Source organism: Carassius auratus, chromosome 41 (genome assembly GCF_003368295.1).
Source record: "Carassius auratus strain Wakin chromosome 41, ASM336829v1, whole genome shotgun sequence".
Lineage (NCBI taxonomy): Eukaryota > Metazoa > Chordata > Actinopteri > Cypriniformes > Cyprinidae > Carassius > Carassius auratus.
Genome location: NC_039283.1, coordinates 22,726,326 through 22,743,582, shown reverse-complemented (window position 1 = coordinate 22,743,582; position 17,257 = coordinate 22,726,326). Strand labels below are relative to the sequence as shown.

Below are 17,257 nucleotides of genomic sequence, written 5' to 3'. Positions count from 1 at the left end.
CTGCCGACAACGAATCTTTTCTGTTCAGAAACGTACGCGAACCGGAAGTGTTAGGCCAGTTTCCAGATCACGGTGATATTATATTTAACATAGGGAAATAAAATAGCTTTCGTTGCCATGTACATGACTTGTCGTGGCCGTACCTTCCGGCGATCGGACTGCTGAACACTTCCTAACACTTCCTAACACATTTTGAATAAGTCCTAACACTTCCGAACTAATTCCTAACACAAGTACGAACATCACGTGGTCTATGTCCTAACAACTCCTAACCATCTCCTAACAGGTCCGAACGGGGCAAAACAGCCATTGGTCGAGCGGAGCAATACAGCCATTGGCCGAAACATAGTCACGTGCGAAACCACATGATTACAGTCAAAAAAGCGGAAGCGCGCGAATGATTAGTTTATTAATTTTAAGGCGAATTCATTATTATTTAAACACGGAGCATATTTTTATTCAGTTTGATGTTTTCAGATAACGTGGAGGTAAGTACAATAAAACACATAACATGAAAGCGAAGTACTACGTGACGTTAACTCTTTTTTCTAAATATGTTTATTAATCTGTGATTTAACATATGTAACGTTATATAATATGCTATGTTTGGGCAAGATTGTTATATAAATCGAGGTGGCCTTTCATATTGCAGCATGTATTATTGTAAGTATTATATTAACAGTAGTATAGTTCTTTAAATTTGTATTTATGTCTTATAAAAATAATAAAATGTTCGATTTAAGCTTTTGTAAATTAAATATTGGTGAAAGTTTATATTATTATTAAGTTATTATTTAAATGTGTTTTTGCATACTTCTTCTTTTATAAAGGTCAGATTTTAAAAGTTTATTATAATTATATAAGTAATTATTAGTAGTATAGTTATTATAGTTTTTTAAATTTAAATATGTATATTTGCTTAATTTTACTGTATATATTTCTATTCTTAATAAACTATTTGTGATAGTTAAGATTATATATATATATATATATATATATATATATATAAACATGTATGATTATTTCCTATTGATATTATTTTCTATTAAATAAATTATGCTGGATAACAATCTTTTAGAATAAACCTATTGGGTAGCAAACATATATGTAATTTGAGTTATTTTCATGTTTTTTTTATTTATATATATATATTCTTAAATATTATTATTGTTTCACAGATCTTCAACAGATCACTGGAACTGTCCATAGTCCCTGGCTGCTTCAAATGCTCCACCATCATCCCTGGCCCAAAGAAACCCAAGATAACAGGACATAATGACTGCAGACCCTTGCTGGATCCACTGCTCTTCTCCCTCTACACTAGGGATGCACTATAAATCACATGTGATTTTCATGCACATCTCGTCAGTAAAGAAAATCTGCCTAAGAAAATCTGCCTAATGAACAGTTAAAAGTCCCCCCCCCCCCCATCGTGCAATAAAAATATGTGCAATAACCTTATATTTTATTTGTTACCACCCCATATCCTAGTACATCCCTACATCTCATTCTATTCCATTCCTATTATATCTATATCACAACTGTACATACAATATATTTTATATTTCAATTTGTTTTTCAGTTTTTTTATTTATATTCACATATGTGTATTTTTATTCTTGTGTTATTTGAATTGTCTTAGTGTTGTTGCTGTCTCTGTGTACTGAAAGCTTGTGACACTAAAACAATTACTATAGAGAATGCATGTCATATTTGAGCTTTTGGAATAAAACCTATTTGTGGAAATATGTTTTGATATAGAGTGGTTAAGGCGATGGACTAGAAATCCATTGGGGTCTCCCCGCGCAGGTTCGAATCCTGCCGACAACGAATCTTTTCTGTTCAGAAACGTACGCGAACCGGAAGTGTTAGGCCAGTTTCCAGATCACGGTGATATTATATTTAACATAGGGAAATAAAATAGCTTTTTTTAAAAAAAAATTCGACTAGTTATATCGTTCATTTCTGAGCAGACTGCAAAGAAATGATTCACACGTCTCTATGGTAACAAACGTAGCGTTCTCCACCGGATAATCATGGCGGATGATTTGGATGATTTACTTGATGAAGTCGAATCAAAGTTTTGTAGCAGCAAGTCTGCATCCAAACAATCAACTTGCGCCTTTAAACAAACGAACCAAAAATGTGCTAACCCGGAGGACAAGAAACAGTCAAGGTAGTAGCGAGATTAGCACCCAAGCTAACGTAGCCAACTAATTTACATAAGACTACGGTTATGAAACAACCTTTAAGCATACAATCATTGCTTAACGCTGTTGATGCGTTGTAGATGTACAAATAATGTATGTTAACAGCCTGATTAACATCCTAAAAAAGATTTACAATGAGGCTAATAAAGCAACCTCACGTTGTTATAATGTATACATCGTCTCCAAGATCGTAACAAATCCAGATTCTGTCTAAACAAAGTCGTGACATTTCGACTTCCACTGTTTCCAGAAAACAACATGACAGTGATGATATTGACGCTATGCTGCAAAAAATACTGGATAAGGATTATCAACCCATCAGCACTCATGCAAGTCAAATAACTGGACAAAACCTGTTCTCAAACAATGTCCAAGAAGTTTTTAGTTTGCATTAAAACACCCAAATATGCCTTTAGAAGTTTTACAGGAGAAATTGAGCCTTTAATGAAACGCTGTCACTTTTTCCGCAAAAAGATGCTTTCCAGTGTTTCTTGGTGGAAGCTCTGTACCTCACGGTGTTGGAACCAGCGTTTCTCAAAGATGAAAACTAATTTAGAATCGATCTTGCCTGGGTTTGAAGGCCACATGCATATTTTAATGACCACAAAATTAACAGTCATGATAGATTCACTTAGATGTGTACATTTACTCTGACTGTGTCTTGTTCTTGAAGGGCCTGCAACCATTTAAGATGCACGTCTTGCGATTTCAGTGTAATTAAGTTTGAGAATCACGAGTGGGACTCTTCCTGTGACTTTATTTTTCAGGTAAGGTATTAGCACACGCATCAGGAGAGTACATAATTTGATCAGGAGAGGGCAGCATTGATTCATGTATCCCACTGTGAAGCAGTTTCATTTATTATCAATTCAGATATTTTTAGACCGCCTCAAGCAGGCTGTCTTTGCACAGCATCAACAGGTTCAGTTAATGATGTCTTTTAGTTTTCATGATGCTTTCTTACAGATAAGCTTTATTAAATTTGTACATGCTGATAAGGAAATTTTTGGACAAGTGTTCAACAACACAAGCAGCAAGCTTTTTAATGCGAACCCTTTTTTCCTCTGGACTGCGTCATTTCCTTATTATGTATCCTGCAGCGTCTCACTTAACTTTAGCATCAAACAGACAGTGAATCATTTGCACCATGTCTTTTATGTTGTCTTCTTCCATGTTTAGGCCATGATGCACTTTGCTGCATGCTCAAACAGAGAATGTGTTTGGAATTTGTCAATTTAGCTTTAGAAACTTGAACTTGAATCATCCCCTTTTAAACCGGTTATTAATCAGCTCATCAAGAAACCATCTGTTCAGGTTTTTAGCTGCATTTATTGCTTATATTACTTGCTGCAGTTTAAAGATAGAATAGCATGGAAAGAAACTTTTATACTTTAGAAATATTATTTCTTAAAAAAAAATAAAGGTGGACAGTCCATATCAGTAGTTTCTAACCACTTACTATAGATGCAGACTGTCTGCTAAAGATTTAAAGACTCCAAGGACATTCAGATAGTTTTAAAAAATGAACTCTTTAAAGCCTGTTTTGAACCGTGTGTTCATTAGTTCTTCAAATGGATGTTTCTTGCACTTAAGATCCAGATGTATTGTTTTGGAGAAAAAAAATAGTACAAATAAAAGAAGCCCTACAAACATAAATAAAGATGGTCCATAAAATATGTTTACATTTTTGTCCATATATATATATATATATATATATATATATATATATATATATATATATATATATATATATATATATATGGTTGCACTTTATTTTACAGTACGTGTACTAACATGTACTTATAGTGTACTTACAGTATATTTATCTAAGAAAGTTCTGGTAATACAAGGTAACTACATGGGGTGGGGTTAGGTTTAGGGGTAGGTTCAGGGTTAGTACCTAGTTATTACATAGTTATTGTAATTACTATAATAAGTACATAGTATGTACATGAGGAACAGGACTGTAAAATAAAGTGCTACCATATATATAATGTATTTTTATTATTGTTACTCTTATAATTTTCATATTATTATTATTATTATGTTTGTGGGGTGAAATGGGACCTGGACAAAACTTTTATGGTAACCACAGGACCTTAGAGCTTTCTTACTTGCATTGAGTTTTCATACTAATGGCTCTTGTATTAAAATTCAGTCTCATTGTTGTAAAAATAAATAAAATAATAAATCCTAGAAATCTGCTTCCTATTTTGTCCTGAAAATAGGGCAGAAATGTACTTCATTAATGTGGGAAAAAATACTTCCATGTTCTGTGCAAGATATATACAGTATTTATTATTATTTTCATATATGATACATGTTTTTTTAATCTTATGGTGGAATGAGTCCATGGTAACCAGAGGACTTATATGTTTGCTCATCCAAAACATCAAGCTCCAATTTGACATTCTGAGAGAAGCAGACCCACATACAAGATAATAGTTTTTACAAATTGTTCTACAGAAGGGTTTGTAAGTATATGGGAAAAAAATAGGTTTGCAGTTGGTGATAATAGTTCAACGATAAAACCAAAGCAGTGAGCCAACTGTGTGAAGGAGCGCTCTGTGTTGAACTGGACATCTGTGAACTACAAGTACAGAAATATATTCAAATCCTCAAAAGCTTCTCTTCTGTCCCCTTCTTTAGGAATAACATGCCAGAATATCACAAACTAAAAGCCAAACTAAGAAGGAAAATGGGTGTAGCTGGCACTCGACCCTGATACTATCAGACCTGAGGGAGCAACAGCAGCTAAAGTGGGTTTGTGGCAAACACAAAGAATGAACACAAGTCTGCAGCAGTTCTCCTCGGAAATCTTATCTGTGTCCACAAGCAAGTGTTGCATGCTCTCTCCTCACAAAAGAGAATGCTGGCCATTTTCAGATTTTGCTTTGTGCAGTTTGTGGGGCTGACTTGTGTTACATTCCATGGTTTTCAGGGAAGTGTTGTTGTGAATCATCTGTCCTAAGTGATAAATGCACATCATTGTCCATTATATAAAGAGAAAGAAGAATTAAACGAATGATGTTTTGTGTGTTTTTGAAGGTTTTAATATTTTACCTGCTGAGAAAAATCTCTTGCAGTCATCATGTTGATTTCACCAGGCTTCAGGTTCATCATAGTCGCTCTCTGAAGATGCAGCATAATTGTCCTCGCTCTCTTTTTTAGGTGGTACATTAACGTAAGATGCCTCTGATGCTGTGCTACGGTTATCTGTTTCTAGAATAAAAAAATAAAAAAAGGACTATATATATATATATACATATATATATATATATATATATAATAAAAATATAAAAAATATATAGATTTTTTTTTTATTGGACACTAATTCTTCTTGCTTTAAGGTTCATGTAGGGTAAACAAAAGACCCAGGTTCAAAGGAGTTGGGGGAATTCAGAAAGGAAGTTCTCTGAGCGGAGACATACTGTCACATGGTTGAGTACAAGAGGTACCTTGACTGAGGTTTCTAGCTTCATGATGGTCTCCGTAACCGTCTGTACCTTCTGTCATCTGTGCAATGTGGGGATTCTGAAAAGACATCTCAGGAAGTGATGGGCTTTCCTCACCTTCCAAAAATAAAACAAATTTTAGTTACATATTTTGAGACATTTCCTTGTAATTAAGCGGTCTCTACTAACTTTGCACATCAATATTTGCCCACTCGTCTTTGCAGAACTGCTCGAGTTCAGTTAAATTTGATTAACATGGCAGAATATTTGTTTTGTGCTTAGTGACCCTTTTTTTTTTTATTTTGATGTTTCTTTTTGGATCACTGTCCTGTAGCAAGATCCAACCTTGGACCATAAGAAGATTATAGCATGAACAGTTAGTTTTTAATTTGTGTATATGTTGTTATTTTTTTGAATCCATGATGCCATGTATCTAAACAAGATGTCCATTACCTCCGGCAGAAAAATACACCAACAACAATAAAGACACAGCAGTATACTTCACTGTACACATGGGGTACTTTTATACGCTTTTGAGTATTTTCTGCATAAAGCTCTTTTTTTTTCTTTTTTTTTTTTTTAGCTCTATTTGACTATAGATCCCAGTCCGGTTTGAAGTTTCAGTAGAGTCTGGCAAATTAATATGCTGGAGTTTTTTGGATGAGAGCATTTACTTTTCTTGAAACCCTCCGAAACAACATGTGGTGATGTATGTGCATAATAATAGTAATGCAGCATAAAAGTTATATTTTAAAAAGTCTTAAGTCAAACGTTTAGTATTGCAGTAATGTAATTTAAACCTGCAAATAATGAAAATAAATTGTTTTTAAAACAAAGAAATGTTACGACAAAGCAACATTAAAGATTCTGCACCATATGTTACTAATAAAACTTGTTTTATATTTAATTTTAAATGAATCTTCTCAAATTGTTCTGGTAATATCATTATAATAAAAATATTTGTATTAAATTAGAAATATGGACCATAAAATGACTTTTATACTGAATGTTTCATTCATACCATAATGATGATAGGCGTTTTCATCCATCTCTGTGTTCTGATAACATTCTTCTGATGATGTACTGTCTGAATCATTCCCATCTGCCAAGCAGAGAAGAATTCACACATCCCTATCAAATACACTGCTGTCAATGTTATCACATTGTTAAATCAAATAGGTACCTTGACTGTGGGTGACAGGTACAGGAGAGCCGCTGTAACCAGCAGTGTTTCCTGACATCTGAGCACTGTGGGGTGTCTTTAGTGACTTCTGAGGAAGTGATGGACTTTCCTCGTCTTCTAGAGAAAACAGATACACGAGGTTTAGCTGACTGAATGAATCCTCAGAAGGTTCAGTTAAAATACCCTTCAAGCTTCAGTATTAAATGATTAATGTGAACCTACCACACTGGAGATCGTTGTCCATGTTGATCTCTGTGTTTTGATAGCACTCGCCAGAAGATGTACTGTCTAAATCATTCACATCTACCGCAGACGACAAAAGAGGATTCATAATTCAATACAAAATAATGTTTAATCTTAAGGGTGGAAGAAATCTTTACAATCTGGGATTTCATCAAGAGTATTAAATGAGAACTTTACCTTGAGTGTCAGTGTTTGGAAAGTGATGGTCACCATAAGACAAGGGTGCAAATGGTGACTTTTCATGCAATGATGGTCTTTCCTCACCTTCATTACGAAAAAAAAAACATATATATTAGTGGATACACCTAGACGTTTTCTCTCTGGATTAGATAAATTAAATTAACCGTATGACCTATTTTTACATACGTGATGTGAAATTGTTGTCTGTGTTGGTCTCTGTGTTTTGATAGAACTCGCCAGAAGATGTACTGCTTGAATCATTCATATCTATTCCTAGAGTCAAAAGATTGTGCATAAATCGAGAATTAAAAATTATATTCAAAAACTGACGTTTCACTGTTAAACCAGTGCTTTACCTTTATTGTCAGTTCCAGGTAAGTGATGGTCACCATAAGACAAGCGTGTCAATGGTAACGTTTCTTGAAGTGCTGGTGTTTCCTCAGCTTTATAAGGGAAAAATGAATATTCAAATTAATAATAAAAGTATTCGGTACAACTTTACAATAAGGTTCCTAACATTAGTTAACTAAATTAGTTTACATGAACTAACAATAAAAAATCAATTAAAGCATGTATTATTCTTAATGTTAATGTCAATATTTATTGAAAAAAAAAATTAATCAAAAGATGTATCTGTTACTATTATTTTATGGGCCTGAGAGAACAAACTTATCTCAGTTTATGAACAGCTGAATCTGTCTTAATTATTAAAACAGAAGAATAAATACTGTAAAAAAGTATTGTTTAATGTAGTGCATTAATTACCGGTAACTAATGGGACCTTACTGTAAAGTGTTACCAAATATTCATAATATTTCATTAATATTATATTATATATGATTTATTTGTGCTTACGTGGCTGAAGAGTGTCGCTCATGTCGGTCTTTGTGTTTTGATAGAACTCTCCAGAAGAAGTACTGCTTGTATCATTCATATCTACTGCTGTTTATAGGGGAAAGAAAAATGTAAACCGTATTTTTCGGACTATAAGTCGCATCAGTCCAAGAATATGTCATGATGAGGAAAAAAACATATAAGTAGCATTGGACGATAAGTCGCATTTATTTAGAAAACATTACCGTCTACAGCCGCGAGAGGGCGCTCTATGTCTTCAGTATAGACTACAGGAGCACTGAGCAGCATTGAGCGCCCTCTCGCGGCTGGAAACGGTAATGTTTTCTCTTGGTTCATTTCTCTCAGTTCATGTCAAATTAAATTTAATAAATAAGTCGCACCTGACTATAAGAAAATATCTTCTTAGAACATGATCTTTACTTGTCCGAATGATGTTTGGGATAGAAGAAAACTTAATAATTTTGACCTATACAATGTATTTTTGGCTATTGATACAAATAACCCCAGCGACTTCAGACTGGTTTTAGTGGTCCAGGGTCACATATTTCTATTATAGATCAGTGATCACATTTCCATTTTATTTCATTATCAAAGGTTGAAGAAATAGTATCCCGTGAAATCTGTGTACCTTGCCTGTAAGCGTCAGGACCACCAAAAGACAGTAATGTCAATGGGGGTTTACCAAAGAAATAAAATAACGGAGGTGGTAAGAGATCAATAACATGAATGTGATTATGATTTATTTTGTGCATACCTAACTTTTGGATGGTATCCATGTTAATTTCCACATTGTGCACACATTTTTCTCCAGAGGATGCACTGACTACGTCTTTCACATCTCCTGACAGACAGAGCAAAGAAGAATTCATACATATTAAATGTGGCTCCAAACAAGTCATTGTTTATCATTTAATGCAGATCCTTGAATTCTTTAACAAGAATATGTGTTACTGTATGTCCACAATGCTAAAACAGAGAAACTACCAAATTAGTTAGATTTTTATTTGTATCAGTTTTTTATTCAGTAAGGATGTGTAAAACTGATACAAATTGACAGTAAAAACTTTTACGTTATTAAAAAAGTTTCCATAAAAATTCCATAAAAGTAGCACAAAAGTTTTCAACACTGATAATAATAAGAAATATTTATTGAGCAGCAAATCAGCATCAAGAATGGGAAAATATATTAAAATAGAAAACAGTTATTTTAAATTGTAATAACATTTTGTAATATTACTGTTTTTTATTGTATATGTAATTTTTAATGTGAACTAAAGAACCCCACGAACCCTCACAGACACTAATTTAGGTAAAAAATGACTAATGCAATAAAGCTGATTCTGTGTGACCCTTTCTTTAATGTGTGTAGTTTTAAATAAGGACTGATTATATACATTTTCAGCTGATATTTGTGGTCATTTGCAGTAGATGTGTTGTCTGCTAAGGCCAGCATACTTGAGTTTTTTAGATGCAGTCTTTGCGGTCGATTGTTGTCGTGATATTCACAGTCTGAATCAGTAGAACTGTCGGAGTCATGTGTGGGTGGATTTGTTCTCGTGCTGAATTTGCTGCCATATTTTGAGCTCATCCTCGGGCCAAGACTTTCTGAGGAAACAAGATGCACTCGTTTTAAAGTTTGACCACTACAGAAATCAAACAATCATATTCGAGACAAAAGTTAGACAAGGCACACTTTTTAGCATTTTATGTATAATTGCAGACAGTTTATTAAAATGGGATCACTTACAGAGTTTAAAGAAATCAAAAAATGATTTCATATAATAATAGTAGTAACTGATATTAGAATTACGCATAATAATACTATTGATAATAATATTTACAACATCTACTAAATACAAAAAATTTATAATCAGTTATGAGGACATAAAAATAAATATAATAATAATAGCAATACAAACCGTACTGCTGCCCCGTGGTTGGTGTGTTGTGGTTTCCCATCTGTACATTGGACTGGGACTCCAGGCTTGAGTGAGAGTTAGTTTGATGTTGGTAAATCACACATTCTGTTGGCAAAGAGGATGAAAACAAATGGTTTAAACTTCCTCATGCAGCACTAAGCCGCTGCCTTAAGCTTTTGTTTTGTTGTATTAGCTATTATCAAAAGAACGAGTTAATAGTTCACAAAATGTTCGACACTCTTCAGATTCTTTTTCTTGTTGTTTGTATGGAATACACTGAGTGCACAAAGAAACCGGCCAAGTAGTCAGTGAACGCCTTTGAAGTTTAAACCAATACAGTAAAACTACAGTGTTGTACACAGAGGTGCTCTCAGAGTTAGACAATGATAAAAATAACTGAGAGTCTGTTTGTTGTAGCTCAGCTCTATTTCCTCGGTTCCATTTCATTTAGTTCTAAGAAAACGTGTGTTATTTATTTTCCAGTGCCGCTGTGAATGGTGTTTACTTTTTAACACCCTGTTACAACATTTCGATGCCACTGTTTCCAACGTTTCAGAAGATATGAGTGAGAAGTGCTTTTAAATGTAAAACGTGCGTATACTTGCCCTTTGCTCTTTTGAAATGCACATAGGCTGCGGCATTTAAAATAATAACCATAAGCAGAGCAATAGATAAGATGATGCAGCCAATCGCTGCTGCTGAAATGCCACTGTTGCTGTCTGTAGCTGCCACTGCAGTTGACACTAAAATAAACAGAGAGGTTTATATTAACAGATTGTGTCACTGTTACTGGTGCTATTTTTCTTTTTTAACGGACGGAACTGAAGCATCACCTGGCACCAGTGTTGTCAAGTTCAGCCCGGTTGTCTGTGTGATTGGTTTCTCCGCACTTTCTGTTTGAAAGACATTTAATCCATTGGATATATCAAAAGAGTACAAATAACCAAGACTTGTCCGTCTGGATTTCATGACATGACACTAACAAGCTAAAGCTTTTATATGCATGGTTTGACATTTCAGAAATGCTGTGGGAAGCCTGCTTTAAATTGGTCTTATTTATTTAGACCAACTGACTTCTCTCACACCACCCTAAAAAGGTAAACCTGGCCTGCATTTGAGTGGAATTATGGTAACATTCCCCCTCAAGAGGTCACGTACTACGACCTCAAATAAATACGAAAAACTGGGTTGCTAATTAATGCATTTGGCACAAAAAGTTGGTGTCTAAAAATCAAATGTTATGATGCTGAAGTCAACATAAAGTTGAAACTGCCCTCATTTACCATCATATCACGTGCCCTGGTCTTATTCATTGATTCACCATGGTACCACTGCAGTGTACAATATGTTATTCCAAACAAAAATGGGTTACACTTTATTTTAAAGGGTTCTTGTAACAGTGTAATTATACAATTAAGTACTAAGTAATGTTGATTAACCACATTGTGGTTATGGATTTGGTTTAGATTAAGTTGCATATAATTATGCATAATTTACTGTAATTACTATTATAAATACATGTAACATCTAACAAGAGCACTTTAAAATAAATTGCTCCCAAAAATGCCTTTGTAGGCTTTGGACTTGTGGACTGCTTGGATAATATCAATAAATTGACAAAAGGCTATTCAATATTGTTTAAATAAACTTGTATTCTCCAATCTAGTATGTAACGTCAACCTTTTAACCATCCACTCAATTCCTGATGAGTAAAAATTCCCAACTCTATATATTCTCCCCTTGAAAATACTGTGAAACAACCAAATTCCAGTTGAAAATACTGTGAAATATAAAAAAACATTTATTTTGGTTCTTTTTTCCTTGTGTAGAAAATAGTGGAGATTTATGTTATTTAGCACTTTCCCATTAAGTGTACAGAATGTGTATAGTACCTGAACACACAACGCCAGCATCTTCCTTATGTCCACAATAATTGCTTGCAGTGGTTTTGCTTGAGTCGCACTCCCATAAGCTGCTCTCGGAGCCATTGCATTTCATTTGGGTGATGTGGATGGGACCTGTTCCAGGTCCAAAAAAGCCCTCTCGTATTGGGCTGCCACATCTCAGCTGGGCACATATTAAACGTTGACTAAAATTGCCAAAATCATCATCACACACTGTTCCCCACTTCCCAGAATGCAGCAGCTCCACCCGACCGGCACAGCGATCACTTCCTCCAACCAATCGGACAGCCTGGTGCTCTGGAGGACAGTGGTCAGCCCAGACAAAGCACAATTACAGCAATGAAACAAAAGTAGAACACTTATCAAAAGATTTCTGAGAAGATCTGAGATGACTCACCGCAGATAACTTGAGTTGCATTCCTGCAGTCGCCTTTTGCGGCTGTAGTGCAGTTGTGCAGTTTTGAGTCTCTCAGGATGCAGTCTGCAAGACAAGTGCCATTGTGCACTGTTGCAGACATGCCGTGCTCATAAACACCGCCACAACTAAAACGTTCACAGATTTGGAGAGCAAGCTCTTTCTTTTCCTGATCATCCAAAAGGTTGAGGGTCACATGGACCGTAGTGTTCTTGTAAAGAGTCCTAGGCACACCAAAACAGCCCTCGGACAGGCTTAGTGTGGAGAGCTCAACTATTTCAGAAAAACACACACACACACAAAATTGATTTCATTGAATCACTGTCATCTTCATGAATGTATTCACTTTTTTGTCTTTACAGCACGCTGCATGAGTCAGAATATTTTCCAACATCGCATCCTGGCGCTGATCTTATCTGAGTGTTGATTCTGTTCTCAGTGTGTATTTCTAGTACATCAGACGCTAGACTTTTATTTATACCCAAACAGCGACGTGAATATCTAATCTGTGGGGCATTGTTTTGTGTTGCAAAACGTTGTAGCAGTACACTGCAGCACAGCCACATCCCGTGAGTCACTTCCTGTGGAAATGTCATAGTATAGCATGGAGGACACTGGGGAAAGAACTTTTTTTTTTCGAAAGTTTATGATATTGCCTCCGCAGTGTGGTTTGAGCTCATGAAGTTCTCCTGATTTATGACTACAGGATGCAGATTGTGTCTGTGTATATCGACTGTGGAATTGTGACTCATTCTGAGGGTCTTGCTTTGGGGTTAGTTCTTAACAGGGTCAGAGGTCACTGGTCTGATGTTCCACTGTGGTAGTGGTGGTTGGTGGAAAACACTATCGTTCAAAAGTTTGGGGTTTTAAAGAAATTAATACTTCAATTTAGAAAGGATGCTTTCATTTGATCAAAAGAGACAGTTTAGACAAAATCGTTACAAAAATAAAAGTTCCAAATACATGCAGTTCCCTTGAACTTTCTGTTCAATTTCTGAAAAAAAAAATTGTATCAAGGTTTCCACAAACTGTCTTCAACATTGATAATAATAAAAAAATGTTCCTTGAGCACCAAATCAGAATATTAGATTGATTTTAAAGAAGGATCATGTGACACTGAAGTATAGGTTAATTCGCCATCACTGCAGTAAATCACATTTGATAGAATATTAAAATAAAAAAGCAGTATTATGGTTTTTACTCTGTTTTTTTATGTTTAGCATAAAATACTTCTTTCAAAAACATAAAAAGATTTTACAGATCCCAGACATTCGATTTGATTGTGAACTAAGTGAAGAAACATGGAACGGTGTATAATACTATAATGGAAGAAGCTGCTTAATCTGATGAAAATTTTGATCGTCATCCTCATGAGGTCATATTAAATATTATAACATAGATTTTTTTTTTTTTACAACCCTGTTAACAATCTAGCATTTTTATAAATATTAAACCCATATTTGTGTCATTTCACACACACACACAAACCCACACACACATATATATATGTGTATATATATATATATGTGTATATATATATATATATATATATATATATATTAAAAAAATTAAATATTAAAATATCAATAGGGCTTACTACTTTGGAAGCAAATGTTGGTTTGTAAATTACATTTTCAATAAGTTGAAGAAAAATATTAGTTTGATCTTTTTTTTTCCCAATAACTTAAATAACAGGGTTGATGAATGCCATGAACACAGCAACGTTTGTACAAATTCAGAAAATGGATTGAGACTATTTAAGCATCTTCCTATAATGCTGTAAAAAGCTCAAAATTGTGTTAATATTTTAATATAAACAATTTAAATGTAATTAAAATAAATCAGTAATTATATTTATTCAAAATTATGCAGCTGTGCCTAACTGTTACGGTCGGGAGACTCTCCCAAATGAGCGCAAGCACTTTTCCGTCTGACTCCAGCTATTCTTTACCTTCTTCATATATGATGTCTGTGTGATTGTGTACAGCATTTACTGCCTCATTAGTTCACATATAAAGAGTGCTTAATGATTTTAAAATGAATTCTAGTGTGCAATAAAATGAAGCGGTTGTCTCTGGGGACGTAGACCGCTCTCACGGTTCTGTGCAATCTTGCAGTGGCCTTGCTGATGTCTTTACTCTGTTCTCTTTTATGATGAGTTTGGTCTCAGCAAGCTACCGCAAACACTGTTCTCATGCATATTGTTCAACCTGATTAACTGCTTGATCTTGCAGGCCTTTTTTAAAAAAGCAAGCTTTTTGATCATTGTGAGATTGCTGCTAGCTGCTCTAGACAAAGATGCAGATGTAAACAATATACTTTCAAAGGAAAGGCATGAGTTTTCTTAGAGTAGTGTAATCCTTCAACTTACTCTGTTTGTCTGATTCAGCATGCTTTTTCACACTCTTGGAAGTTCGGTCATCTGTTCCATTGAACCCTGAAGAAGAAAAGACGAGCACCATAAGTTTTGTTGAGAACTTGTTGCCTGAAGCCAGAAGGAAAACTGTCACTTTAGTCTAAAGCGTAAAAGTATAGCAGAGCACTTAAATAAACAACTTCACTGTCTGCAAACACGATATTCATCAAAGACAACAGAAATGAGACACTGTTGAACGAGATTCATAAAAAGAGCTGCCTGACCTTAACATTAAAACAACAAAAAATGATGTTCTGCACAACTTTGGTAATGCTTGTGTTGGCTTACAAAGTTAACTCTGTATTGAACAAGAAAAGTTAAAACATGGAATAGGTTTGAAGCCTGTGGTTTAAAGAAACCGTAGATAAATCTTAATTGAGAGTTTTATACAATATGAATTAGACAGCAAGATGAAATACACACAAGTTATCTAATAATAACATATAGCAAAGTCGTAGTTATTTATAACTATAGGACTATTTCTTGAAAACCTGCTGTGTTAACGCAAACTAGACAAAAGGGCTGCAGATCTTGTATTTTAACACAGCGTGGTCCTCTAAATGAGTTTCTCCATCTGCCTCACTCAGAGCCAACACTCAGCTTGCTCATTAAAGCGCACTTTAAAAAAAGTCACAGTATGAAATTCATTCAGATAATTGATAATTGCATTTGTGACCAACCACTATATTCGTACTCTCTTCAGACATTCTCAGAGAATATAAACATTTATATATTTAATTTTATTTAATTTACAAAAATGGCATGATGTCTATGTCTGCTTTGGTACAGAATTTTGAAAACTGACACAGAATTAAATAAACGTATGAAATGATATCGCTTTACACGTGCCAAATACTTTTAAATGTAAAACATAATTATTATTATTTATTTCAGTGTAACCTTTCAACATTTTAATAATGATTGCAATTTCTGTGAATTAAGCATATAAAATGACAATAACAAATTAAGTTTTTAGTTTTATAAATATATTTTAATATTCTCTATAGCAGTAGATTTGCTGTATTACAACGAAACATAACATTAATTTGCGAGAATTACAGTCTTATTCAACAAAATACATTTTCTGTGCTCTATTTCTGTCAAGATCCAAGAATTCTTTAAAGCTGAACATTGGAAAAAAACGTATTCTATTATTGAATTTTTTTCTATAAATGTAGAGCATTTGAAATGTCTACTTGTCATGTTAAAAACATCCGCAGCTTGTTTTACACTGTCAAAGAAAACTCAATGTAGTCTAAAAATGGCTATTAGGAAAATTCGTTGATGTGTTTTGCTGTTTTTATTTTTATTTTTAGCCATAATATGCAATTGACATACAAAGTTATCTTTCTTCATTCAATCACCTGTGAAGTTCAGCTTATTATTTACCTGTGTGTCAGTGCATTGAAGTCCATAAGCGAATCTCTGGTTGCACTTTGCTCAAACTCTTAAGAAAAGCGATGTTACCAAGCCAAGGCAAACGCAGAACTTTCTTTTGTCACTTTTTTAAAAGCCTTCAGATTCCATTGTTCTGCATTAGTTAAACTGAGCTTTGTTTCAACCACAAAGCGTGTCGTACACCAAGTCTTTTGTTGAAAGCGCACATTTGATTTTCCATCTATGATAGTGATAGTCTCTCAAGAGCTAGTTAGACAGATTGTGCAATACCCTTTGAGAATTCTGCAACCTCTCTGCTCAAGTATAATCAACTTAATAAAGAAACCGCTAGGTCCTTTAGTAAATGTTAGAATATGCTTTTGAAAATGCCAGAATATTGAATGCCAAATTATTTAATCGCAGTTGAACTCAAGCTGTCTAGATGAAAGACCAAGTCTGCCTACACAAACCATACACCAGAACCATTTTACCTTGAGACAAGGACAAAGCCTGGAGAACAACACACAGCAGCAGAAGAGGCATCTCTCAGTCAGTCAGCCTAACAGCCAAAGCTTTCTGTTCATCCCTGACGGAGAACTACTCTGACTGAAAAACGTGACCCTGCACCTTCAGCATTTGGTGTTTGTGCAGTTGCTGCATGTGGTTTCCACTATGGGGCGAATTTGAGCATCATGCCTCACAAATGCACACCCTACCACAACTGCACACCCTATTTTGCTACCGTCACAGGTCAAGTGCACATGTTTGCAGTGTATAAGTGTATACATTTTCACTAAAAGTTCAGTTTATAGACTTTAACTGAGTTTCTTTGAGTATAGCTATACAAAACACTCAAGCTAGGCAGAATCGATTAAGAATTCTTCATTAAACCTGAATTGAATGGACAATGAATACAGCTGTCTGTAGATGAATTGTCTTATAGTATTGTCATTCAAGACTAAATAAAAAAAGTAAGATGTCAAAGCAGACCCCTCTTACACTCACTACCACTGCCCAGGACTTCAGTAACACCAACAGCAAGATTACTTTACCCTACTGGATTTCTAAAGTATTTCAGAGAAACTGGCCCAAAACATTTT

At 34.6% G+C, this 17,257-nt stretch overlaps 2 protein-coding genes, 1 long non-coding RNA gene and 1 other non-coding gene across 9 annotated transcripts in view; 3 read left to right on the top strand and 1 right to left on the bottom strand.

The window, feature by feature from the left end:
* The window catches only part of trnas-aga (transfer RNA serine (anticodon AGA)), an 82-nt gene extending 70 nt beyond the window's left edge, over positions 1–12 (top strand). Inside the window, exon 1 of the tRNA in view lies at positions 1–12. This exon is cut by the window's left edge and continues 70 nt beyond it. This is a non-coding gene — a tRNA (tRNA-Ser).
* Positions 1–1,742, top strand: part of LOC113059677 (uncharacterized) — a 2,173-nt gene extending 431 nt beyond the window's left edge. The window contains exons 1-2 of the long non-coding RNA XR_003278126.1: positions 1–488; positions 1,179–1,742. The exon at positions 1–488 is cut by the window's left edge and continues 431 nt beyond it. This is a non-coding gene — a long non-coding RNA (uncharacterized LOC113059677). The remainder of the gene's footprint in view (positions 489–1,178) is intronic.
* Positions 1,743–1,786: 44 nt separating this feature from the next.
* On the top strand, positions 1,787–4,992 carry LOC113059307 (protein C8orf37 homolog). 3 transcript variants are annotated; one of them, XM_026227707.1, is made up of 5 exons: positions 1,787–2,176; positions 2,461–2,587; positions 2,685–2,782; positions 2,884–2,977; positions 4,860–4,992. In XM_026227707.1, exons 1-5 carry the CDS (start codon positions 2,037–2,039, stop codon positions 4,863–4,865), a joined length of 465 nt encoding a protein of 154 aa, XP_026083492.1. In that variant the 5' UTR covers positions 1,787–2,036; the 3' UTR covers positions 4,866–4,992. The 3 variants fall into 3 exon arrangements, 2 of the variants coding, with proteins under 2 accessions (XP_026083492.1, XP_026083493.1); XR_003278077.1 differs by lacking the exon at positions 2,685–2,782; XM_026227708.1 differs by lacking the exons at positions 2,461–2,587; positions 2,685–2,782.
* LOC113059306 (T-cell differentiation antigen CD6-like) lies at positions 4,858–16,840 on the bottom strand. Of its 4 annotated transcripts, none has more exons than XM_026227704.1 (19): positions 16,649–16,840; positions 14,736–14,801; positions 12,347–12,637; positions 11,938–12,246; positions 10,879–10,938; positions 10,651–10,788; positions 10,046–10,150; positions 9,582–9,731; positions 8,881–8,967; positions 8,127–8,213; positions 7,628–7,714; positions 7,458–7,544; positions 7,269–7,355; positions 7,071–7,151; positions 6,849–6,965; positions 6,687–6,767; positions 5,669–5,782; positions 5,274–5,432; positions 4,858–5,172 (listed from the first exon to the last, which is right to left on the bottom strand). In XM_026227704.1, exons 1-18 carry the CDS (start codon positions 16,698–16,700, stop codon positions 5,311–5,313), a joined length of 2,121 nt encoding a protein of 706 aa, XP_026083489.1. In that variant the 5' UTR covers positions 16,701–16,840; the 3' UTR covers positions 4,858–5,172; positions 5,274–5,310. The 4 variants fall into 4 exon arrangements, with proteins under 4 accessions (XP_026083489.1, XP_026083491.1, XP_026083490.1 ...); XM_026227706.1 differs by having other exon boundaries at positions 4,858–5,177; positions 6,849–6,962; XM_026227705.1 differs by having other exon boundaries at positions 4,858–5,177; positions 8,127–8,210.
* Between the last annotated feature and the right edge of the window lie 417 nt (positions 16,841–17,257).

Bases quoted from the DNA above. Each gene is read 5' to 3' on its own strand.
- LOC113059307 (XM_026227707.1), top strand. From the start codon at position 2,037: ATGGCGGATGATTTGGATGATTTACTTGATGAAGTCGAATCAAAGTTT. The intron at 2,177-2,460 runs GTAGTAGCGAGA...CACTGTTTCCAG, and splicing joins GAGGACAAGAAACAGTCAAG to AAAACAACATGACAGTGATG. The intron at 2,588-2,684 runs GTTTTTAGTTTG...TTCCGCAAAAAG, and splicing joins TCTCAAACAATGTCCAAGAA to ATGCTTTCCAGTGTTTCTTG.
- LOC113059306 (XM_026227704.1), bottom strand. From the start codon at position 16,700: ATGCCTCTTCTGCTGCTGTGTGTTGTTCTCCAGGCTTTGTCCTTGTCT. The intron at 7,545-7,627 runs GTAAAGCACTGG...TTTTGACTCTAG, and splicing joins ACCTGGAACTGACAATAAAG to GAATAGATATGAATGATTCA. The intron at 7,356-7,457 runs GTATGTAAAAAT...TTCGTAATGAAG, and splicing joins AGACAACAATTTCACATCAC to GTGAGGAAAGACCATCATTG.